The sequence below is a fragment of the Cnephaeus nilssonii genome (genome assembly GCF_951640355.1).
Source record: "Cnephaeus nilssonii genome assembly, chromosome: 6".
Classification (NCBI taxonomy): Eukaryota; Metazoa; Chordata; class Mammalia; order Chiroptera; family Vespertilionidae; genus Cnephaeus; species Cnephaeus nilssonii.
Genome location: NC_137077.1, coordinates 103,110,402 through 103,136,004, shown reverse-complemented (window position 1 = coordinate 103,136,004; position 25,603 = coordinate 103,110,402). Strand labels below are relative to the sequence as shown.

Here is a 25,603-nt window from a genome sequence, read left to right as displayed (position 1 = left end):
ATCTTAAAACCCCAGGTGTATAGGTGTATACTGAAAATATCAAATTAAATAAATGTTAGTATCTTGCTATATTTGCTTCAAATTTTTTTAAATTAAAGTTATATACCTAAAGTGCCCTGGCCAGTTTGGCTCAGTTGGTTGAGCCATCCTATGCATCAAAAGGTTGCCGGTTAGATTTTCAATCAGGCCACATGCCTGGGTTGCAGATTCGATCCCCAGTAGTGCAGGAGGCAGCTAATCGATGTTTTGTTTTCACATCCATTTCTCTACCCCTCTCCCTTCCTCTCTAAAAATCAATTTTAAAAATCTTTTTTTAAAAAAAGTTATACCTAAAACTAAATCCCTAGCCCCACTCAATTATTCTCCTTCCTTTCCTCCCCAAAAATAATGATCAATAAAGCATAATTGTGTTTTAAAATTTCACATAAGTTACAACATATAATTTGTATTCTTTTGCCATTTGCTTTTTTCACTTCACAGTATGTTTTTAGTAGTATATTAATCTATGTAAATCCAGTTCATCCATTTTAAAAAATATATTTTTATTGATTTCTGAGAGGAAAGAGGGAGAGAGAGATAGAAACATCGATGAGATAGAATCATTGCTCGGCTGCCTCCTGCCCGCAACCCAGGTATGTGCCCTTGACCAGAATCGAACCCGGGACACTTCAGTCTGCAGGTCAATGCTCTATCCACTGAGCCAAACCGACTAGGGCAGTTCATCCATTTTAATTGTTCAGTAGTGTTCCACTGTATGAATAAGCTATTTTATTGACAGTTGAGTTGTTTTTATTTTTTATTATTACAGGCAGTACTATAATGAAAATTATGCCTATGCACATGTGTTTCTCACTCTAGTAGTAGAATTTCTAGGTGAAGGGATGCACACCTTCACTTACTCTAAGATGCTAAATTGTCCCAAAGGTGGCTTTTAGGTCCCCGAGCAGTGTTTGGGTTAATGTTTCTCCTTCTTTTCCAGCACTTAAAGATATTTAGACCTTATCAGATTTTGCCAGTCTGATGATCACTTTTCTAACATGTTCACAGTTTCTCTTTGGTATTTTTTAAAGATTGCTTTCATGATACTATGTATTATAGATATCAAATATATGTATATGCATAGTTCTGTTCCTAATATCTTGGACAGCAAGCGACTTCCTGGCCTTCTTCCTCCTTTTTATTTTTCAGAAATTTTATTTTCTCCATAAAGATCTTAAACAGTTGTTAATAGGTTTATATATAGGTATCTTGCTCTAATCTTGTTGCTATAGTGAAAAATATCTTTCTTCAAATTATATTTTTGTTTCTTGCTTTTATGCTAGAATTACCGTACTTTCCGGCGTATAAGACGACTGGGCGTATAAGATTTTCCTGGGTTAAAAAGTCATTTTATACGCCGGAAAATATGGTATGTTGGACTATATTGATGGGATTAGATATAATGGATTAGATATATTGGACTACCGTATTTTCCGGCGTATAAGATGACTTTTTAACCCAGGAAAATCTTATACGCCCAGTCATCTTATACGCCAGAAAATATGGTATTCATTTTTGCATATAGCATTTGTGCCTTGCTGAACTTCTATTAGTAATAGTGATAACTAGATATGTGATATGAGTTTTGATTTTTTCCTGTCCAACTAAGCAGATGTTAGTTATAATTTATTAAAAATAATAATCACAAATTATATTGAAAGGATTATAACTTAAAAGTTGAAATCTGTATTTCAACTTTACTTTCAAGTACTTATTTTCACGTGATTGTATGTGTCTTCTAGATGATGAATATACAAAGTCTCCCTTGGCACCTACATTCTGTACTCCTGGTTTGAAAATTCCTTCTACAAAGAACAGAACAGCTTTGGTAAATTTTCATAAAATTGAAAGCTCTAATTTTGTTCTTAATGACTCAGATACACAACTATTTCTAGACTCAAACAGTCTGTTTAAAAGGTTAGATAGAATAATGCAGACTTTAGTTGTATACTTATCATATACTTCTGGAGGGTAATTTAGCAGCATATATTAAGAGCTTTAAATTTTTTTATACCTTTTAAACATGTCAGAATTTATTATATGGCTCAGTGGGACAGATTTGTTATAGCAAATTATTATTAGAGCAAAGCATGGAAACAATTTAATGTCAAATGGTAGAAGAGAAGCAAGATACATTAAGGTATGTCAGTAAGGTCCAGTGTTAACATAACTATCATGTTTTTTAAAAACATATAAGAACATATAAAAACAATGTGTGCAAGTATTTAATGATATGGAAAGTGACATGTATGTATATGTACATATACACATGCATACAGTTATCCTCTCTTACCCGTGGTTTTGCTTTCTGTGATTTCAGTTACTTGTGGTTAACTGCAATCTGAAAATATTAAATGGAAATTTCCCGAAATAAACAAGTCATGAGTTTTCAATTATGCTCCTTTGAGTAGAGTTATAAAATCTCTCACCCTCCTGCTCCATATGAGATATAAATCATCCCTTTGTCTGGCATGTCCACACTGTAGATACTACCCTCCTGTTAGTTACTTAGTGCCCATCTCAGTTATCAGATCAACTATCAAGGTATCACAATGCTTGTGTTCAAGTCACATAACTTTTATTACAGTATATTGTTATAATTGCTCTTTTTTATTATTAGTTATTGATCTCTTACTGTACCTGTTTTATAAATTAAACTTTATTATAGGTATGTATGTATAGGAATAAACATAGTACATGTACGGTTCAGTACTATCTAGGGTTTTAGACATCCACTGGGGGTGTTGGAACGTATCTCCTGTGGATAAGGTTGGGACTACTACATTTTAAGGAAAAAGAATGAATATAAACACACCAAAATGTGGTTATTTAATGACAACCCATATGGGAGAGCAGCCTGTCCAATAAAACGTTCTACAGCGATGGAAATGGACTGTATTCTGTGCCGTTCGGTATGGTAGCTGCTAGTCACGGCCAGCTACTGAGCACATAAAATGTGGCAATGCATCTGTGGAACGAATTTTCAGTTTTTAAATTTTTGCTAATTAAGTTTCAACAACCCCAGATGGTTGTGGCTTCTGTGTTGGACACTGTAGCTGTAGAGAAACAAAATGCTGGGTTTCCCTCAAATATTGCTTCCTTTTGGGGGTGAGGGCCTGTGGTAATTTGCCCATTCCTCGTGCTGTGACTCTCATCTAGCCCAGTTAGTTGCCTGAGACTGGGGAGGGGTGAATCATCTAAATCTGGGATTCAGTCCATTTTTCATATTAAGCTGTAGCTCATCCTTTATTGATAATGAAGGTGGTACTTTGTCCGCCATATGCTATTTCTTTGTTTTCTTGATTTTATTTAATACTTGATTGGGAAGCCTATTTAAGGACCCCATCAGAACTAACAATTGACTGACAATTTTTATTTTCCATTTTATACCACCATAATTTAATGATTTATTTTTATTCATTAGGTATCCACAGATTATCCATTATCAAAAACAAATAGTTCATCAAATGATTTGGAAATGAAATGCTGTACATCGTTAGTTTTAAATTCGGACAAGTGCTTTGAGAACTGTGCCGCTCCCTCTTCCCCTGTGATTTCTTCTTATGAGAATCTGCTCAGAACTCCTACACCTCCGAAAGTAACTACAATTCCAGAAGACATTCTCCAGGTTATTTTCCAGGCTGTTTTTTTTTCTTTCTTTTTTTCTGATACATTTTTTTCAAAGTTAGATATTTATGTAATCTCTGATGTAAACTATTTATCATTGGGCTATGTGCTGGTTTGGGTATTGAGAACATCTAAATTCTGGGCTGCTATATCTTTCCTGACACTACTTGGTTAAGGTTCTTCTGGGATGAGCAGAAGCTAGTGACATCATCATACTTTTATGCCCTCGGGGCATTTTCTCTTTAACCTCAAGTTCAGAAATGTATTCTTGTAATGTATTCTGATGGTTCACCTGTGATGGTCATGGTGACCACTGTTCCCATGGGAGGTGTTGCTGCCCACGTAAGGAATGTCATTTATCCTACAGTTCTTGAGAGACAGGTATCATGAATAACTTGAGACTGATTTAGAATCTCTAATTCTTTACTACAACATCATTTACTACTAGTCAGCTACTGATTGATAGCAACTGCCAAATCTAAATAACCACCAGTCTGGTTCTTCCAGTACCCCTCACCCCCCCCCCCCACCCCACCCCGCCAAAGGAGTTGTGGTGTTTGGCAATGGTTAGTCGGAACCTTCCTAGCTTATGGAGAGCTATGAGAAAGATAAAACTACTTGGGAAAATACCTAAATGCCATTGGAACAGACACCCTAAGATAAAAGTAAAGGGTTCATTAACCACCTTTCTCTGGCTTTTGTTTTTTTCTTCTGGGCATCATCATAAATTGAATGAGAAGGAGCAGTTTCTGTCTATAAGCATTATATAGAGTCCACTTCCCTTTTTATTTCTATGTTAAAAGAGGGAAACCTTGTATTTAATGTGTCACTTCTTTATGAAAACAATCATAGTTGATATTTCAATTTCTTTTTATAACCTATATAACTAATGATTTTTTGAGCATTTATTTTGCCTCTTTCCTATATTTTTTTTTTCCTAGCATCTTTGCAAAGGCTTAATTTGTTCACAGGGACACATTGCTGCTTGTTTCCATTATCCTTAGTGTACATTTTAGAAGGCTTTAGAAATCAAGCCTCCACACCCAAGTTAAATTTCTAATATTACCATCATTTCTGTGATGTTAAAACATCCGTATGTGCTGCTAAAAAATTCTTACTGTTTCAAACAACCCATACCCTCTAATTTTCCTTGGGTTTTCTTGAATGTTTTATAACACCTTCCAAATTTATGTTGTTCATATGACTTAATAAAAAGGAATTTGCTTGTTTTTAGGTTTTATCAAAATACAACCCAAACCTAGCTACTACTCCAGTAGCAGTTAAGGCATGCCACCCAGCAAAGCATTCTTTACTAGATGTGAAGGACGGAACATCTGAGATGTTGGCAACAAGAAAACTGGTGAAAGTGAGTATGTTACCATTCCAAAAAAAGTACATGTGTCAGTTGAGGAGAACATTTGAAAATTAACACTTAAATGGTAGGAACAAAATTTTAATTGACATTTGGCAGCTTGAGTTTACAGCTTATGTCTTTCTCAATATAGAATTTGTCATCCCTATATCTGACTCCCAACAATAGCAAGTTTGATAATATCATTGGGAATGTATTCCCAACTATTTTATATATAAAGTGTAAAAATATATAACCACAATGTTGTGTCATTTGTTTTGTTGATTGCTATTAATTATACCTAGATGATATTTATTTGTAATTTGTAATTTGATGATATCTTTTTGCAGAAATCCTAGTGGATCCATCCATCAATTAATAGAAACTGAACAGGATGAGATGAAATCAGAGCAGGACTTACTTTGTTTTCACATTCCCATTTCTTCCTCCCTTTCTAAAAATCAATCCATATCAAAGATGAGTTTGGATACTGGTATCATAATTTGCTTTTTAAGTTTTGATTTACTTTTTTTTAACATATTGATTTTTTACAGAGAGGAAGGGAGAGGGATAGAGTGTTAGAAACATTGGTGAGAGAGAAACATCGATCAGCTGCCTCCTGCGCACTCCCTACTGGGGATGTACCCACAACCAAGGCACATGCCCTTAGACCGGAATCGAACCTGGGACCCCTCAGTCTGCAGGCTGACGCTCTATCCACTGAGCCAAACCGGTTACAGCAGTTTTGATTTACTTTAACCTCAATCTGTTGACATGCAACTCACTTATTGTTTTTAAATATCATTACTATTTCACTGATCTCAAATTTACCCTATGTAATCTAACCATGGATTAAGTAATTACTAGGAAGCAGGATCAATAACTTTTAAAATTTAAGTCTTCCTATTTGCTATTCCAATAAGGCCATGTCCAGCCCTAGCCGGTTTGGATCAGTGGATAGAGCATCAGCCCACAGACTGAAGGGTCAGGGGTTCAATTCTGGTCAAGGGCACATACCTCAGTTACATGCTCCATCTCCAGCCCTGGTCAGGGCATGTGCGGGAGGCAACCAATCAATGTTTCTCTCACATCCATGTTTCTCTGTCTCTGTTTCTCCCTTCTCTAAAAAGAAAAAAAGACCATCTCCAGTCTTCTCTGATCTGGGTAGTTCTTGCTGTCTGCAAGAGTGGGCTTCTGAACTCTAACTCTGCCCTTCTCCTGTCTCCTCCCGAGTCTCATACCTTTTATTTCAACATTGCTCTTTTAAAACACAGCTTACAAATGACAGCTCAATTTAGGAAAAGGAGAATTTACACACCAGGACATCTGCACTGTAGTAGGTCTCAGATGGAATCACCTGTTGTCATTTGGAGTTTTTTTTCCTTCCAACTTTTTGCTTAGTGTCCATTTCATCCTCTCATCCAACACATGGCTGTGGACCTCTCCAAGTTTCTCTTCAGTGGCTACCCACCAACCCTGAGGCCTTTCTGGAAGATTCTGATGACTCTTCCTGGGCCAGGTGTGCTTCTCTGGAATGTCAGCTGTGACCACAGTAACAAGGAGACTGAATGTGTCGTGAGCTGATAGCTTCCCACTGCCCTGTCCATAAGGCCCAAGATCCTTCCCATTTAAGTATAACTGAACAATAATCTAATTAAGTCCATAAAACACTTTGGCAAACACTTCACATGGCCAATGGGAAAACAAGGACCTAGTGTATTAAGAATTTGGGAATGAATATCTGACAAGTATAACAAGGTGCTTCAGTGTCTTAGCATGGGGAACTGGACGTGGCAGAGTGCCCTCTTCTGTGACTGCCTCGAAAGTCAAATGTAAAGACTTGCTTTCTTAATTTTGTCAGAAAATAGTCATTAAAACAAAACTTGATTTATTCTGTGTTCTAGGAATTACTGTGTAGTTGTAATTTTTGTTAAATATGTAAAATTATTTTCAAGATACTTAGTTCAAGGTAAAGCTCTAGTCACCTTACATATGATGATGACTTCCCAAATTTCTACTAACCTTTCATTAACTATTTACCACATCTGCATGGACAGAAATGCACAGCATGAGTGGATTGCTAAGGGAGGGAGGTATCCAGAGTACTAAGACTGAATCTTGGACTTTTACATAGAAGAGGTATCCAGAGTACTATGACTGAATCTTGGACTTTTACATAGAAGAGGTATCCAGAGTACTAAGACTGAATCTTGGACTTTTACATAGAAGAGGTATCCAGAGTACTATGACTGAATCTTGGACTTTTAGAGGGTGAGAAGAGGTAGATCAATCTAGGGAAGAAGATTGAGAAGAATGCATTAAGTAGGAAGGATTTCAGGGAGAGTGAGTGATCCTGTCAGTATTGCTGAGAGTCCTATATAATAAAAGGGTAATATGCTAATTGACCATAAGGGCGGAATGATCAGAACGACTGCTCAACCAGTCAGAGGTGCACTGACTATCTCTTGGTCCCTTTCCCAGCTGGCAGGCTCAGATTGCCCAGTGGCGAATGGGGATCTGGGGGTGGGTCGCGGGGGATGTGGGTGGTGCCAGGCCAAGTCCCCTGCCCCACCAGTAACCCCACACACACGGGGCAACCGACAGCGGGAACGGGGCCAGCGAGTGGGTATAACGGCCAACCTCTCAGTTCCTCCCCCCGGCCAGCAGGCTCTGATCACCTGATGGCGAATGGGGAACGGGGCGGGTGGTAGCGAGGGGGCAGGGCCGGCTGTGGGCAGCCCAGGAAGATGGCCCTGATCACAGGTCAGGCCTAGGGACTGTACCCATACATGAATTTCGTGCACCAGGCCTCTAGTCTACACTAATAAAAGAAAAACATGCAAATTGACCATCACTCCGCTATACCCACCAGCCAATCAGAGCGAGTATGCAAATTAACCCAACAGATGGCGGCCAACACAGAGCTGGAGCAAACAGGAGGCTTAGGTTGCCCCTGGTGATGGAGGATGCCAAGCTTCCTGGCCGGCCCTGGCCTCTGCTCAAGGCTACAAAGTTTCAATTGTACAAGATAAATAAATCCCAGATACCTGCTTCCAGCCAGCCCTGGCCTATGCTGGGGTTACCTGGGGGTGTGGCTGGCCTGCAAATCACCACAGGCCCCTCGCCCAGGCTGCCCCAAGCCCCAAGGTAACCCCACCCTGATCCGGGACACCCTTCAGGGCAAACCAGCTGGCCCCCACCCATGCACCAGGCCTCTATCCTGATAAGAGTAATATGCAAATTGACTGTCATGCCAACACAAGATGGCCAGCAGGGGAGGGCAGTTGGGGGGTACCAGGCCTGCAAGGGAGGGCAGTTTTGGGCAACCGGGCCTGCAGGGAAGGACAGTTGGGGGGGGACCAGGCCTGCAGGGGAGGGCAGTTGTGGGCAATCGGGCTGGCAGGGGAGCAGTTAGGCATCAATCAGGCTGGCAGGCAGAAGCAGTTAGGGGCAATCAGGAAGGCAGGCAGGTTAGCAGTTGGGAGCCAGCAGTCCTGGATTGTGAGAGAAATGTCTGACTGCTCTCTTAGGCCCGATCCCAGTCGGGCCTGAGTGGGCAGTCGTGCATCCCTGGAGGGGTCCCAGATTGGAGAGGGTGCAGGCTGGGCTGAGGGACACACACCCCTGTGCACGAATTTTGTGCACCGGGCCTCTAGTATAAGTATAAAAGAGACAAAATTTGACTGTTGGACTTGGTAGTAAAATGGATGACATTGTCAGAACTGATTAATTTTTGATGGCGTGCTGGGACTGATAACTGTAAACACACTAGGCATGGTCCTAAATATTTATTAACCTATTTAATTCTTAGATTAATTCTTTGAAATAGGTATTTTCCAGATGAGGAAATGGTGGCTTTTCCATGTCCCATTCATTGTCCACCCCAAATCTTATTGATGGCCTCCAACATCTCTGGGAGGTGTCCCCTCTTTATCCTGAATTTGGCCAAAATTAGTACACAAGTGTCCCATGAGTGGTACAAGCGCTGTTGTTCCCCACTTGTACGCCTTTGTTCATGTTACACCCTGTAACAGGAGTATAAACCCAACCCTTTAGGAGTTAGACAAGTTCAAGTGCCATCTTCAGTAGCAACTTCTCATAAACTTTTTACCATGTGTTTACACCTTTCATTATGAGACTGAGACTATGAGGAAGGATCTGTATCTTGTCATATTTATGTTTCTCCAAGCCCACAGAACCTGGTACATAATAGACACTCAGTTTATATATAATTCCCTGGCAAAGTACTGGGAAGTGTAAGAGATACCACAAATTCTGATAGTTTCCAATAATTACATATTTTTAAAATGCCTTAGGTTTACTTCGTTCATAATTTAAATTGCTTTAATTTCATCATATCTTATTTGAAATTTTCTTAAGAAATGGTTATGACTGGGCTGGCCAGCTTGGGTAGGGTAGGAAATTCTGAAGGCACATCGAGAGGCCTACAAATGCCTTTTCTTCTTTTTAAATAGATATTGAACATTCACTATCTACCAGGCACTCCTAAGCACCATTTCATTGGCTCCTCCCAACGTGAGGTGGGTAATACACCTTTACACAATAAATGTTCGTAACACTCCCAGACTTACGGTTTTTGCTTATTAAAAAAATTTTAAGGCCAAATGTTGGTCTTAAAATTCCCTTTTACGTTTTAGCTTATTCCTCTGAGATTATGGGCAGGGGAGAATCCATGACACTCTTCATAGAATAGCTGCCCAGCCCTTACTGGTTCGGCTCAGTGGATAGAGCTTCGACCTGTGGACTGAAGGGTCCCAGGTTCGATTCCGATCAAGGGCACATGCCTGGGTTGCAGGCTCAATCCCAAGCCCTGGTTGGGGCACATGTGGGCGCCAAGCAATCAGTGTGTCACACATTGAAGTTTCTCCCCTCTCCCGTTCTAAAAATCAATAGAAAAATATCCTCAGGTGAGGATTAAAAAAACACAAAACATACAAAAATATCTGCCTGCCTGGCAGGTGTGGCTCAGTGGTTGAGTGTTGACCTATGAACCAGGAGATCACAGTTTGATTCCCAGCCAGGGCACATGCCGGGGTTGTGGGCTCAATCCCGTGTGGGATGGGCAGAAGGCAGCCGATCAATGATTCTCATCAATGTTTCTCTCCATTCCTCTCTGAAATCAGTAAAATAAAGTAAAAAAGAATAGCTGCCTAGTCATGATTAATCCTAACAGAATCAACATTCTTCCTTCGAGCTTGTTCATGCAGACTCCAAGAAATTACTTATTTCTAAGCAATAAATACGGTAACACAGACCTCATACGGCTCCTCAAACTGTGAGCCATGACCATATTTAACCTTTTGCACTCGGATGTCGAGTGTGACTCGACACGGTTAGCATTAGAATAAAGGAATCGAGAAAAAAGCGAGTGCAAAGGGTCGAGAGAGGTGTTCTGGTTTGTATAAAAACTGAAACAACTCTAGGTCCCTTGACCGAAATTTAGAATGCAAAGGATCACTTCCCTACAGGAGCAGTACCACTGTAGTGTGAGTGGATGTAAGACTGCAGTGAGTTGAGAATCAAAGAAACTATGAAAGAACACTATTTTTTGGAAACGTAGTTTCAACTAATGTATTATTGGTTACATAGGTTTATATGCCTCCCTTGTGACCTGTTAAAGCAGGTCTTAATTTCATCTAGAGGTGGAAACTAGTCATTGTAGCTCAATGAAGGTAAATGAGACAATGCACAGTAAGTTCCTTAGCACAGAATCTGGCACAGCTAAGCACTGTGATAAGCTTAGTTTTAGGGTGTTGCCTTCAGTTTCACAAAGACAGTTTTTTTAAATTTGGGTTTAAGTACAGAGATAGTCTGGGTTCATTGAATTTACTCTGGGTATAAAAGTCCCAGTTACATTTTGCAAAATTTGAATAAATACTTAATGTCTAGACTCCCTAAGGAGGATCTGGTTAATAACTGAAAATACCAAATTCATGTACCCACTGAGAAAACTGAGCTGGTATTATAGACAACTAGAGGAATAGGGTCCCTAGGTCTGGCCAGCAATCAAGGCCTATCTGTGGGGCGGTTGGGGACCTTGCTTGCACTTGCCTTGGCTGGTCACCACCTGCTCACCTGCTCCACCATCCCATCAGGGCCAGCAGCATCTCGTCACCAACGGCTGCCATATTCTGCACCACCCCCTGGTGGTCAGCACATGTTTAACTTCCACCCATGGGGGCAATTTCCATATTAGCCTTTCATTATATACGATGGTTGTTAATCTCACACTCTTCCTAGTTTACAAGTTAAACTTTATCACAGGTATGAATGTATAGGAAGACAGTATACACAGGGTTCAGTACTATCTGGTATTTTAGGTATCCACTGGGAGTCTTAGAAGGTGTCCCTGACAGAGAAGGGGAGGTGACTGTCAGTTGTAAGCATTTAGCAGGGTGTGTGAATATCCCAACTTGACCTCATCCCCTGGCACTTCTCACTTGGCCTGGATTCCTCTTCCACTTTGGGATTTTCTCCAGGATAAGGGTGGAAGGTTTACCTTAAGTTCTAACCCTGCTTCCTGTCCTCTCCAGCTTTAAAACAAAAAGCCCTCACGGTGGCACCCATTCTCTTCTCTAGCTTTTTGAAGTTTTATTTTGATTGTACCATGACTCAGGCAGGTCGATTTCTTCAATCACAAGGTTCTTCAAGTTGCATCAGCTCAAGCTTCCAAAATGCCTCTACTGCCATGCTCAGGCACAGAGATGCTTTTTCTAACTCCACACCCTGTCTAGGCCACAAACTCATGCTATCTATAATAAAAGTATAATGTGCTAATTAGACCAGACGTCCTTCCAGACGAAACGGGGGCTGCGAGGGAAGTCCAGGTCCCGAGTGCTTGCCAGAAGCCAGAGGGAGGCTTGGGTCCAGGGTGCCAGAGGGAAGCCACTGCAGGCAGCTGGGGGAAGGCCTACTCTTACATGAATTTCATGTATCAGGCCTCTAGTTTAATTAATATAATCCTATGGTTTTCTTGTTCTGCCCCACTTGGCATTAAGCTCACTATCCTCCACTACTCAACACAAACCCCAAATACTCAAACACAGTTCCCATGCCTCCAGTAATTTTCACACTCAGGTTGATTGCACATGTGTATTTAACAACAGTTTTACATAGAATGCTAAGAGCACTTCATATTTTACAGAAGTATTTGAAACATGGACTTTCTATTACTATTCATACCATAGCACAGCCAAACCTAACTCGTAAATAAATGCATTACAATTTGTTTAGACTTTAAAGGCTTAATGGCAATAAAAAGAGGAAAAAGTATAAACTTGTTTTACATAACTGAATGAAAAATAAACTCAAGAAATAGTCAATAAAATTTAATATGGCCTCATGCGCCCTGAAGGAGGTGGTGCCCGATTTGGAGGGGTGATCGCTATGTCCAGATAATCTCCTATCTGAAACTTCTGGGACTGCAGGGTCATGGAATCATCAGTCCCCTTCCTCCCGGACATGGTGCTGCCAATCTCCTTCACCCTGCAGGAAGGAAACCAACTGTTAATGTTGCACAAATCGTGCAGCTCCATACATACTACACAGTGAACATGGAACTGGATCTGCCCCATTATCTTACAGCACAATAGACCAGATATTAAGATAATACAAACCTAGAAGAAACTAAGATGGCGGCATAGGTAAACACCTACACTGCTGCCTCGCACAACAATTTCAAAACTACAACTAAAAGACAAAACGGACATCATGCAGAACCACAGGAAGGCTGGCTGAGTGGAAATTCTACAACTAGAAGGAAGGAGAAAAGCACACTGAGACTCAGAGGAGCTGCAGAAGGCCGAGGTACAGAGGCGCGCGTGCGGAGAGGGCTGGCAACTGAGTACGCGGCTGGCTTTCTCAAGTGGGAGGGAGACAAAAGCTCCCAACTGCTCTGAACTCCAGTTCCGGGCAAGACTCTGGGGACCCAGACTTATTCGGGGAGAAACTGGACTGTCTGGCAGCAGGCGAAACTCAAAGGCGGCTTTCTCTCAAAGGTGCTTGCAGCGATTACCGTGGGACACTAAGACCCAGGGGCCTCATAGGGCAGGGCTGACAGGAAGCCACTGCTGTCTGCTCCGCCCTGAGACTCTGCCCCATCCAAGCTGAGCACAGAGGCTTTTGCAAGTCTTGTCTCATAATGGTGTCTCCAGCACAGAAGTTCTTCCAGCGTAGACACAGCTGATCCTCACAGCCAATTGGCCTGGAGGTCAATTCCTCCCAGTGATACCAACAACAATCAAGGCTTAACTACAACAACACTGTGCACACAGCCCACAAAGGGGTGCACCAAGAGTGTCCACCTCAGGTAACTGGGGAGGCTGAGCCACTGGGCCCTATAGGACACCTAGCACACAAAGCCACTCTATCAACTCAGGGAAGCAGCAAAAATGCGGAGACAAAGAAACAGGTCACAAATGAAAGAAATGGAGGAAAGCAAACGACTGGATATAGAGTTCAAAACCATGGTTATAAAGTTTTTCAAGGATTTTCTAGAAAAGGCCGATAAATTTAGTGAGACCCTCAAGGATATGAAAAAGGACCAACTAGAAATTAAGCATGCACTGACTGAAATTAAAAATAATATACAGAGATCCAACAGCAGACTAGAGGATCGCAAGAATCAAGTCAAAGATTTGAAATATGAAGAAGTAAAAAACACCCAACCGGAAAAGCAAAAAAAAAAAAAAATCCAAAAATATGAAGATAGTGGAAGAAGCCTCTGGGACTACTTGAAGCGTACCAACATCCGAATTATGGGGGTGCCAGAAGAAGAGAGAGAGCAAGATACTAAAAACCTATTTGAAGAAATAATGACAGAAAACTTCCCCCACCTGGTGAAAGAAATAGACTTACAAGTCCAGGAAGCGCACAGAACCCCAAACAAAAGGAATCCAAAGAGGATCACACCAAGACACATCATAATTAAAATGCCAAGAGCAAAAGACAAGGAGAGAATATTAAAAGCAGCAAGAGAAAAACAGTTAGTTACCTACAAGGGAGCACCCATATGATTGTCAGCTGATTTCTCAACAGAAACTATGCAGGCCAGCTGGGAGTGGCAAGAAATATTCAAAGTGATGAATAACAAGAACCTACAACCAAGATTACCCAGCAAAACTATCATTCAGAATTGAAGGTCAGATAAAGAGCTTCACAGATGATAAAAAGCTAAAGGAGTTCATCAACACCAAACCAGTATTATATGAAATGCTGAAAGGTATTCTTTAAGAAGAGGAAGAAGAAGAAAAAGGAAAAGATAAAAATTATGAACAACAAATACATATCTATCAACAAGTGAATCTAAAAATCAAGTGAATAAAAATCTGAAGAACAGAATAAACTGGTGAATATAAAAGAATCAGGGGCATAGAAAGGGAGTGGACCGACAATTCTCGGGGGGGGGGGGGAAAGGGGTGTGGGGGGTGCGGGAAGAGACTGGACAAAAATCGTTCACCTATGGATGAGGACAGTGGGGGGGAGGTAAGGGCAGAGGGTGGGGTGGGAACGGGTGGAGGGGAGCTATGGGGGGGAAAAAAAGAGGAACAACTGTAATATGAACAATAAAGATTTATTTAAAAAAATAAATTTACATCCCAGCTTCAAAAAAAATAATAATAATACAAATCTATATTCCTCCCACTAATGAGGTTCACTAAAGAGGTTACCCCCATCAGTTAAAACATATCAAAACGAAAAAGACATTATAGGAGCTAAAAATAAAGTTACCTACCGATAACCAGGTCTTTTAATATCGGTAAAAACAATTGCAAAGTTGAAGTGTGTGCCCTTCTTTCTAGCTTCTGGGTAGACTTCTTTTACTAAACTAGTCAGTTCTTTCAAGGTTGCATCCATCCTGAATTTTTTTAAAAAGACATTATATTTCATTAATCAGCAATAATATAACAAGGATATAGACATACAAAGATTTAATTTTGTCTGAATTGCGATTTATGTCAGAAACTGTCATGGTTTTATACTTCAGTTAATTTTAAAACATATAATACTATCTGTCCCCCAAATATTCCCCTTACCGGCCTAAATACTTGAAATTTTGATGAATTAAAGTCAGACTGTTATTGCTAAGAGAGACTTCAAAATTATATATGCTATCTTTTGTTCCTACGTAAGATCTTTTTGGCCTAGTGATTTACCCCTTTAACGGTAATTAGTCCAAATTAATACAAACACTTAAAATAATTGTTTCATTCTTCCCAGGACACATACTTTCCCACATTTAGCATCTCTGGAATTAGAATGCACATTGGATTGAATGTGACAGGAAAGCATTTTCATGAAGATGTGCAGTGTTTTTCCTAGAAAGAATCTTATGGTGAGTTTTACAATAGATAGAGCCCAGAAATAGATGGAACAGGAAAATTCTGACAAAGCACAGGCTCCTTTCACAATGTATATTCTTGTCCTGCACATATTTATCTGAAACGCAGAACTTATTGTCTTTTGAGTTAATGTGGCATAATCTGGAAATCTTTTAAAAGATAAGCAACGATAAGATAAACAGTAATAAATCAATATAAATTTTTATATTGTTTTCTTTCATGACAACTGGGAAAATGAAATGGATGACCTGGAACTTGGAACTGATAAAGAATAAGAAATCTAGCCCTAGCTGGTCTGGCTCATTGACAGAGCATTGATCGGCCTGAGGAATGAAAGGTCCCGGGTTTGATTCCAGTCAAGGGCACATGCTTGGGGTGCAGGCTCGATCCCCAGTAGGGGGCGTGCAGGAGGCACATACACTAAAAGACAAGCAAGATTCTCATCATTGATGTTACTTTCTCTCCCTCTCCCTTCCTCTCTGAGATCAATAAAATATATATTTTTAAAAAAGAAATCTAAAATACAACATCAAGCAGGGAGTCAAATGCTCAACAGGTCAGTTAGTTTTAACTTTGCACCTATTTACAAATCTCCACACTACATCATACTCAAATAAAACCATGGCTTTAACCACACAGATAGTGAAAACATCCAGGATGACTACATCATCGCCCACTCACTACTGTGGCTGAATCTTTCGTTTGCCCAGAACAGAACAAAACACAATTCCCCACAAAACATGTCCTTCCTCTCATATTACCATCAAAACTACCATCACCCACTTAGTTGCCCAGGTCATAAACCTAAGCACTAATTCTTCAAATCTCTATTCTACTGTTTACCTCCTAAATACAGGTCAAATCTATTTTTCTCGCCATTTCCACCATTACTGTTTTTATTTCAACCTTTCCTTATTTAACTCTATATGTTGACTTCTATTCATCTCTGTCTCCATTGTTTTTTTTTTTTAAGTTTTTCTTTTTGTATAAATATATGTCAAGCAAGCAACACCTGTTTCCAACTTTGGGGAGGAGTCCCATTTTGTAGAGGGCAGCAAAGAGTATATCAACATCCACCACCAGAAGCAGCAACCCAGGATATCACCCCACTTCATGGTTTGCAGGTTGCCAAGAAAAACATGAACAACACTTTATGTCCACTAAAACAGCAGTCGCCAACCGGTGGTCCATGGACCACTGGTAGTACGTGAGGTTCGAAAGGTTGGCAACCGCTACACTAAAAGACAAGCGAGATCCGCTTCAATAAGTGATGTATGCAGGTCCCCCACTACCAGCAGGTCTCACTCTGCAGTCAATGCAGGGAGGTGGTCTGTATGCATGCCTCTTGTGTTGCAGGTGGAAGATCCTGGATACAGCAGTGGGGTTGGGTAGGTGCCATATGATGCTTAAGCAGAACAAAGAACACACATCAAATCCAGAATAGGAAGAGACTCCCAAAGACATATGCCCAACACGGGCTTGTGAGGGTTCTTTTAACTCTTTGCAAGGAAATGCTGAGCCCAAAGCCACTTTTCTGCAGCCTCAGCACAGGGTGAAAAGCTGGGCAAGACTGCCTTTCCCAACTTGAAACATGTTATTTAAAGGGGGAAGGACGCTTGGGTGGCATGGCTCAACCTATGAACCAGGAGTTCAACAGTTCCATTCCCAGTCAGGACACATGCCCGGCTTGTGGACTCCACCCCCAGTGTGGCGTGTGCAGGAGGTAGCTGATCAATGATTCTCTCTCATCATTGACGTTTATCTCTCTCCCTTCCTCTCTGAAATCAATAAAAAACAAACAAATAAATGGGAAAAGAAAAGCCAAATGCAAGAATGCAATAAGTTATATGCCAAATCTCACCAACCTGAAATAGCCAGATTAACATCACTCTAAGCATTTTTTTATACATACACACAATGCTATATTATAATACTTGGTAATATTAAGTATTAATACTTGACTAATACAGGGCTCGTCAGATATTATACATATTTTTTAACAAATTAGGTATACTTTAACTTGAAATTAATAGAAGAAAAACTGAAGTCAAATTGAAGGAATTGTAAAACATCAGAGAAAGATTCTGTCTACTCTTCCTCTCATCTTGTACTTCTGCAGCTTATTTTTACTTTGTCAGAGTTCAAATTCTATTCTCCAACCCTAATTATTTTAACTTTGTCCCCAGTCATCTCCAATATTGGCATGAAGTCTGAAGCCAGAGTGTTTTTTTTAAAATGTCTTGGAGGTAACCCAATATTCTGATGCTGTTTATTGTAATCAATTACTCCCTGGTACATAATATACAGTGAGTGGCCAGATTATTATGATCTCTGAATGCATAACAATCTGGCCACTCAGTGTATATACTACCTAATAAAAGAGTAATATGCAAATTAACCATCACTCTGCTACACCCACCAGCCAATCAGGAGCGAGTATGCAAATTAACCCAACCAAGATGGCTGCAGCCAGAGAGAGAGCAGGAGGGAGGCTTTGGTTTCCCTGGCGATGGAGGAAGCCATGCTTTCCGCACAACCTGGCCGGCCCAGGCCTCCACTTCAGGCTACAAAGTTTCAATTATAGAACAAAAATAAATCCCAACAGAAATGGCTACCACCATGGAGCGAGCAGAAAGCTTGGCTCCGCTCCAGGCTACAAAGTTTCAATTGTATAAGATAAATAAATCCCAGATACCAGGGCCTCTGCTTGGGTTGCCGGGGGGCGTGGCCGGCCTGCAAACCACCACAGGGCCCTCGCCCCAAGGGAACCCCCACCCTGATCTGGGACACCCTTCAAGGCAAACCAGCTGGCCCCTACCCATGCACCAGGCCTCTATCCTATCTAATAAAAGAGTAATATGCAGATTGACCATCACTCCAACACACAAGATGGCTGCCCCTATGTGGTCAAAGATCCTGCCCCCATGTGGACACAAGATGGCCAGCAGGGGAGGGCAGTTTGGAGGGACCAGGCCTGCAAGGGAGGGCAGTTGTGGGTGACCAGGCCAGCAGGGGAGGGCAATTGGGAGGGACCAGGCCTGCAAGGGAGGGCAGTTAGGGGCGATCAAGCCTTCAGGGGAAGGCAGTTAGGGGTGACCAGGCCTGCAGAGGGAAATTGGGGGCAAACAGGCTGGCAGGGGAGCAGTTAGACATCAATCAGGCTGACAGGGGAGTGGTTAGGGGGTGATCAGGCTGGCAGGCAGAAGCGGTTAGGGGCAATCAGGAAGGCAGGCAGGCGAGCAGTTGGGAGCCAGCAGTCCTGGATTGTGAGAGGGATGTCCGACTGTCCACTGGGATCGGGCCTAAATGGGCAGTCGGACATCCCTCGAGGGGTCCCAGATTGGAGAGGGTGCAGGCTGGGCTGAGGGACACCCCCCCCCCCCGTGTGCACAAATTTCATGCACCGGGCCTCTAGTCCTATATAATAAAAGGCTAATATGTAAATTGTCCCCTCGACCAGGAGTTCAACTAGCAGGCAGGCCGGCCAACTGCCCATTTACCCTCCCGCTGGCCAGGTTGGCTGGACCCCACCCATGCACGAACTCATGCACCGGGCCTCTAAAATATACATACATATATATATATATATGTGTATATGTATATATATGTGTGTATACACACACACACACACACACACACACACACACACACACACGCACACAGAGTGGCCAGATTATTATATGTTCAGAGATCATAGTAATCTAGCCACTCGGTGTATATTTAAGTGTACCAGAAAGGATTCTGTCTTCTTTTCTAAAAACATCTTCCATATTGTCATCTTGCTCATAATGAACCTGGGGAATTCCGCTCACATCTTTTTTAAGTTCTGACAGTGTGAGTCCTACACAAGCTTCCTACCTGCTGAGGACTATCTTCCCAGACCAATAGGTGGAGGAGTGCCAAGTGCTGCTTTCTAACCACTAGTCTAAAGCTTGAGTACAAAACAAAACAACACAAAAAAGCAAGCATAGAAAAGGAGAAAAAAGACAGACACAAAAAATAATAGCCCTGACAGGTGGCTCAATCGTTAGTGTCAGTCTGCCCACCAAAGGGTCTCAAGTTCAATTCCCTGTCAAGGGCACATACCTGGTTTCCTAATTCAATCCCAGCACTGGTCAGGGCAAGTGCAGGAGGCACCAACTGCTGTGTCTCTCTCACATGGATGTTTCTCTCTCTCTCACATCGATGTTTCTGTCTCTCTCTCTCTCTCTTTCCCTTTTCCCTTCCTCCCTCTCCCTCTCTCTCTAAAATTCCTTGGGTGAGGATTAACAAATAGTAATTTTAAAACAACAAAATAAAGCTGAGTATAGGGGTGAAGAATGCAAGAGCCTCCTCAGGGCTGAAGTCTTTGCTGGTTATGTGTGAGGGTCACAGTCAATCTAGCGAACTGTAGCTCCCAGTTATTCAATCAAACACTAATTCAGCCAATGGATACAGACACTAGAGGGATGAGGTCATGTGCTGGGGGGTGAGAGTGGCTGGGGAGAGGTCAATGGGGGGAAAATAATCTTGTAATAGCTATGTACGGGTGGGGGGGGGGAGTACTTGAAATATCAGGGGGACCACTCTGTAAAGTATATGATTGTCTAACCACTATGTTGTACACCTGAAACTAATACAAAATAATATGGAATGTGAAAAAATAAAAACACCCCCCAAAATAAAAATAAAATCAATAAATAAAAATTACAAAAAAACCCAAACAAACCACTAATTCAGGTGTTGTGTAAGGTACAGACAGTCCCAAGGATACGGGATGTGATCACAAGGTTAAACAACCAATACTTTATAGTGTAGCTGTATTAAATGCATTTTCGATTTATATTTCCAACTATGATGGGAATGGATTTATTGGGACATTACAATAACCTCATGGTAGGTCAAGCAGCATCTGTATTTTGTATATGGGATTAAAGTCTATCCTCAGTTAGACTTTAAAGAGATTATTCCAGACAATAAGAGCACGCCTGATTCAATCAGTTAGGAGGGTCTTATGAGGCTTCAAACACAGCTTTCACTCATGTTTGAGAGTTCCAGCTTCCAGATAGCCTGCCCCACAGATTAGGACAGTGATGGGCCACCTTTTGAGCTTGGTGTGTCAAACTTCGCCAAAAAACTGAGCATAACTCAGGTAGTGTGTCACTTTGAGGAAAAAACATTATTTCGCGAATGTTTCATCCTCAGGAGCAGCAAATGTTTCATCCTCGGCATGCGGCCATCTCAGTGGCCGTGTGTCCTCAGAAATGGCTACATGTGTCAGTGCTGACACGCGTGTCATAGGTTCGCCATAAGCCGAGCATGTCAAGCTCAAAGGCTAACACAGGCCAAATAAACAAGGTTTAAGTTTATGTGGGCCACAAAAGATTCAATTTTCATAGAAATGTACGTTAATTTTGACTGAGACATGCTGAATACAAAGAGCTGAAATAAATGAGTAATCCTCTCTAATAAAAGAGTGATATGCAAATTAACCATCACTCCGCTACGTAAGCCACGCCCACCAGCCAATCAGGGTGAGCATGCAAATTAACCACAACCAAGATGGCTACCAGAGGGAGGCTTGGGTTTCCCTGGCAACAGAGGAAGCCAAGCTTTCCACATACTCTGGCGGGCAAATCCAAACAGAAATGGCGACAGCCACAGATCCAGCAGGAGGCTTGGCTCAGCTCCAGGCTACAAAGTTTCAATTGTAGAAGGTAAATAAATTCCAGATACCAGGGCCTCTGCTAGGGTCGCCAGGGGCGTGGCTGGCCTGCAAACCACCACAGGCCTCTCCACGCCCCAAGGGAACCCCACCCTGATCCAGGACACCCTTCAGGGCAAACCAGCTGGTCCCCCACCCTTGCACCAGGCCTCTATCCTATCTAATAAAAGAGTAATATGCAGATTGACCATCACTCCAACACACAAGATCAAGATAGCTGCCCCTATGTGGTCAAAGATCCTGCCCCCATGTGGACACAAGATGGCCACCACAAGATGGCCAGCAGGGGAGGGCAGTTGGGAGGGACCAGGCCTGCAAGGGAGAGCAGTTGGGGGCAATCAGGCCAGCAGGGGAGGGCAGTTAGGGGTGATGGGGCTAGCAGAGGAGAGCAGTTGGGGGTGACCATGCCTGCAGGGGAGGACAGTTGGGGGTGACCAGGCCGGCAGAGGATGGAAGTTGGGGGCAAACAGGCTGGCAGGGGAGCAGTTAGATATCAATAAGGCTGGCAGGCAGAAGCAGTTAGGGGCAATCAGGAAGGCAGGGAGGCGAGCAGTTGGGAGCCAGCAGTCCTGGATTGTCAGAGGGATTTCTGGTGGGATTGGGCCTAAACGGACAGTCAGACATCCCTTGAGGGGTCCCAGATTGGAGAGGGTGCAAGCTGGACTGAGGGACACCCCCATCCCCCGCCCCGTGCACGAATTTCAACATAAAATCATAGAACATTTTAATAAAAGTTAATTTTTTTCTTGAACATTAACTTACCAGACACTGAATAACTGCACAAATTAATAAGCATAATGCAAATAAACCCATTTTTCTTATTCTCCAAAAGTGAAATATTTCCTGTTGCACACACCAAACAAGTCAGTACAAGATTAATGATGTGGCAATCGGCTGCTAAAATATTCACTGCTACTATTAGTGTAGATAAATGGTGCGCCAGGGCTTAAGCTGTGTAAGGGAATTGAATGCAACACGATTATAGTAATCAGACATTATCGAATGTTATAACAGGATATTGTAAAAATTAAGTTATGCCCTAGCCCAGTGGTCAGCAAACTCATTAGTCAACAGAGCCAAATATCAACAGTACAACAATTGAAATTTCTTTTGAGAGCCAAATTTTTAAACTTAAACTTCTTCTAACGCCACTTCTTCAAAATAGACTCGCCCAGGCTGTGGTATTTTGTGGAAGAGCCACACTCAAGGGGCCAAAGAGCCACATGTGGCTCACGAGCCGCAGTGCCGCAGTTTGCCGACCATGGCCCTAGCAGATTTGGCTCAGTGGAAAAAGCCGTCAACCTGCAGACTGAAGGATCCCGGGTTCAATTCTGGACAAGGGCACATGCCCGGGTTATGGGCTCGATCCCCAGTAGGGGGCGTGCAGGAGGCAGCTGATCAATGATTCTCTCATCATTGATGTTTCTACCTCTCCCTCTCCCTTCCTCTCTGAAATCAATAAAAATATAAAATAAATTTTAAAAAATTAAGTTACAAATTTTTATTGAAATGTTTCTTACAAACCATTATATTGGCTGGGCCACAAAAATATTCATTGTGGGCCCCATGTGGCCCACAGGCCACGAGTTTGACATGCTTGGTTTGCAATAAATCTCTTAATATATAGCTTCTACTGGTTCTGTTTTTCTTGCTGAACCTGAAACAGTGACCTATGTAACTCACTTCCAATAACCTGTGGGATGACCTCCCAAGTACAAGAGATAGCACCTCTGTGGTGTCTGGCTTGTTCCCCCAACTCCACAGAGTGCCTTAGGTTCCTCTTGATCTCCACTCCCTTTTCCCTGATTTGTCTCAGGGCTGGCTGCCTGTATTACAGCTCTTTAGTCCTCTTCTACAAACCGGGAGTTCCCAAGCTTTGTTAACTAATCTCTCTCATTACTGCTTCTGGGTAGAGCTCTTTCAGAATGTCTTTAGGCACCATTTTGAGGCATAGGAGAAGTTGTCTTTCCTTGTTTGGTTACATTTTATGGACAGTTTAGGACAGAATTTTTTGTAAGCCTTTTTCTGGATTAGGAGTAGAGGGTCATTTTCACCCTTACATCTTATTTAATGGCAGCAGCTTTTCTATTCGGCATCAGATCAGCAATCCCTCGGGTTGTGCTGATTATTTTTGGACGCTCCGGTAGCTAAGATCCAACCTCAGGTGAAAGTGCTCTGTGAGGATACAGGCCCCCCGGCACGGCACTGCTCCCAGGGCCTGTTACCTCAGCATCAGTTACTCCGCCAGGAGCCCCTCACGGCCGCCTACCGCGTCTCCACAGCCTACAAACTATTTTCTGCCGAACAGCCACAACTCTGCCCAACGCAAAGCGCTCCGAGGCGGGGAACCCTCCCTCAGCGGCCAGACTCCTCACCGTGAGCGGCGCCCGCAGGCCCGGGTGGGGCGGCTTCCCCGCCGCGGAGTCCCCGCCCGCCCGCCGCCCGCGCCGGCTCACCAGGTGTAGATCTGCAGCTCGCTGGACGGCACGTTCCCGCGGGAAAACTCGTCCATGCGGTGGTGGCGCCCGTTGTTGGTGGTGAAGACGCGCAGCAGCAGCGGGCACGTCTGCGGGTGAGAGGAAAGGCCAGGGTGGAAGCACGCCGGCCAGCGCGGGCCCCTCTCTGCGTCCCGCCAGCCCTCCGCCACCTCATCCCGACCCCTCACCTTCTCCCGGTCGATCGGCTTCTCCGGCTCCTTCTTAATTTCCTCCTGGGTGACGCGCGACTCCACCGCCATCTTCCTCCAGTGGTCCCCGGGAAGCTCGCTCTGACCTCCGACCCCGGCAGCGAGCGTGCGCAGGAAGCGTCTCGCGAGAAGCTTGAGGCTTTATGGCGAACTGGGTGGGGAGGGGCGGGGCGTTCCTGGGCGCCGGCGCGCGGCGTGCGCACGCGCAAACCCGGCGGCCGCGCCTGCGCGTGGCGGAGTCCTTGACAAAGCTGACCTGGGCGTCCTCCCAGGGAGGACTGCGCAGTGAGCAAACTACTGGCTGCAGGAAACTACCGCTGTGGCAACAACAGGACTGCCACAAGCATAGTGGTGGTGTAGCAAGCCGAAGACAAAATAATATATACTATTTGAATCTATTTTTATAACATTCAAACGCAGGCACTACTATATTGCTCAGAATGTATTCCCAGGTGATAAAACGGAAAAAAGAAAAAAAAAGCAATGAAGTAATTACCACCGAAGTCAGAATGGTAATTACGTCTGAGAAAAAAAAAGCAGGGGGGGGGGGGGGACTGTGATCACAGGGGCAAAGGAGGTGCTTCTGTAGTGTTGGCAACATTCTCTTTCTTTCTTTCTTTCTTTCTTTCTTTCTTTCTTTCTTTCTTTCTTTCTTTCTTTCTTTCTTTCTTTCTTTCTTTCTTTCTTTCTTTCTTTCTTTTTTTTGTAATCCTCCCCTGAGGATATTTTTCCATTGATTTTAGAGAGAGTGGAAAAGGGAAGGAAAGACGGAAACGTGGATGTGAGAGAAACACACCCATTGGTTGCCTCCTGCATGAGCCCCACCTGGGAGGAGCCTGCAACCAAGGTACATGCCCTGGACTGCAATCGATTGGCCCACACATCGATGTTCTATCCACTGAGCCAAACCGGCTAGGGCTCTTTTATTAATCTTCGAGAGAGGGGGAAGGAGTAAGATATATATATAGAGAGAGAGAGAGAGAAAAACAAAAACATCAATGTATGAGAGAAACATTGACCGGTTGCCTACTGTCTGTGACCATAGGTACGATTTTTGGCTAATCTCTTCCAGCTCCCTTCCTTCTTCCCTCTGAGATTCGTCAGTCTATTCCATGCTTCCTTGCCTTTGATTCTATTTTATTCACCAGTTTATTTTGTTCATTAGATTTCTGATATTAGAAGATAAGACTTTTAAACAAAAACGGCAGAAACCAACTCACGAGGGGTAGGAAGGGTAGGGTAGTGAGAGGGGCTGGCCCTGCCCCAATGGGCTGCAGGCCAAGGGTGCAGAGGGATATTTTGGCTACTGGGGAAATGGGGGTTCTCACAAAAGGAGTGAGGCCTGGACCCCAGGCTGGGCTCCCCAGCCCAGAGCACCAGAGTGAGGAGGAACAGGCACTCACATAACATCCAGTAGTGAAAGGTGGTAGGACTCTGCCCACCAGGGAGACAAAGCCTGCCAGAGACAGACACTTTTTTGAAAAAAGGGCCAGACCAGCCCTAGCCAGTTTCGCTCAGTGGATAAAGCGTTGGCCTACAGACTAAAGGTTCCCTGGGTTCAATTCTGGTTAAGGGCATGTACTTTAGTAGTAGGCTCCTCCCCAGACCCAGCCCTGGTTGGGGTGAGTATAGGAGGCAACCAATTGATGTGTTTCTCTCACATAGATGTTTCTCTCTGTCTTTCCCTCTCTCTTGCATTCTCCCTAAAAATCAATGGGAAAATATCCTCAGGTGAGGATTAACAAAAAAATAAAAATAATAATAATGGCCACTTCCTCTAAAAGAAAAAAAAAAAAGGCCACATCAGAGCCCAGCCAGTGTGGCTCAGTGATTGA

At 43.0% G+C, this 25,603-nt stretch overlaps 2 protein-coding genes across 8 annotated transcripts in view; one reads left to right on the top strand and one right to left on the bottom strand.

The window, feature by feature from the left end:
* Positions 1-18,359, top strand: part of SKA3 (spindle and kinetochore associated complex subunit 3) — a 31,588-nt gene extending 13,229 nt beyond the window's left edge. For 4 of the 7 annotated variants that reach the window (XM_079774101.1, XM_079774100.1, XM_079774099.1 and 1 more), the window contains 4 exons: positions 1,782-1,867; positions 3,464-3,667; positions 4,901-5,032; positions 9,493-11,982. In XM_079774101.1, the coding sequence (XP_079630227.1) occupies positions 1,782-1,867; positions 3,464-3,667; positions 4,901-5,032; positions 9,493-9,594 (524 nt within the window). In that variant the 3' untranslated portion in view covers positions 9,595-11,982. Of the gene's footprint in view, positions 1-1,781; positions 1,868-3,463; positions 3,668-4,900; positions 5,033-5,367; positions 7,157-7,248; positions 11,983-12,622; positions 14,762-15,256 lie in introns of those variants that run through there. The other 3 variants (XR_013813658.1, XM_079774098.1, XM_079774103.1) reach the window with 3 other exon arrangements.
* On the bottom strand, positions 12,352-23,869 carry SAP18 (Sin3A associated protein 18). The gene is made up of 4 exons (XM_079774115.1): positions 23,748-23,869; positions 23,539-23,648; positions 14,772-14,894; positions 12,352-12,523 (listed from the first exon to the last, which is right to left on the bottom strand). The coding sequence occupies exons 1-4, from the start codon at positions 23,817-23,819 to the stop codon at positions 12,367-12,369; spliced, it is 462 nt and encodes a 153-aa protein (XP_079630241.1). The 5' UTR covers positions 23,820-23,869; the 3' UTR covers positions 12,352-12,366.
* Between the last annotated feature and the right edge of the window lie 1,734 nt (positions 23,870-25,603).

Coding starts and splice junctions, on each gene's coding strand:
- SAP18 (XM_079774115.1), bottom strand. CDS start 23,819: ATGGCGGTGGAGTCGCGCGTCACCCAGGAGGAAATTAAGAAGGAGCCG. Junction 14,895..23,538: donor GAGCTGCAGATCTACACCTG/GTGAGCCGGCGC, acceptor AAAAAAATTCAG/GATGGATGCAACCTTGAAAG. Junction 12,524..14,771: donor ATTAAAAGACCTGGTTATCG/GTAGGTAACTTT, acceptor TCCTTCCTGCAG/GGTGAAGGAGATTGGCAGCA.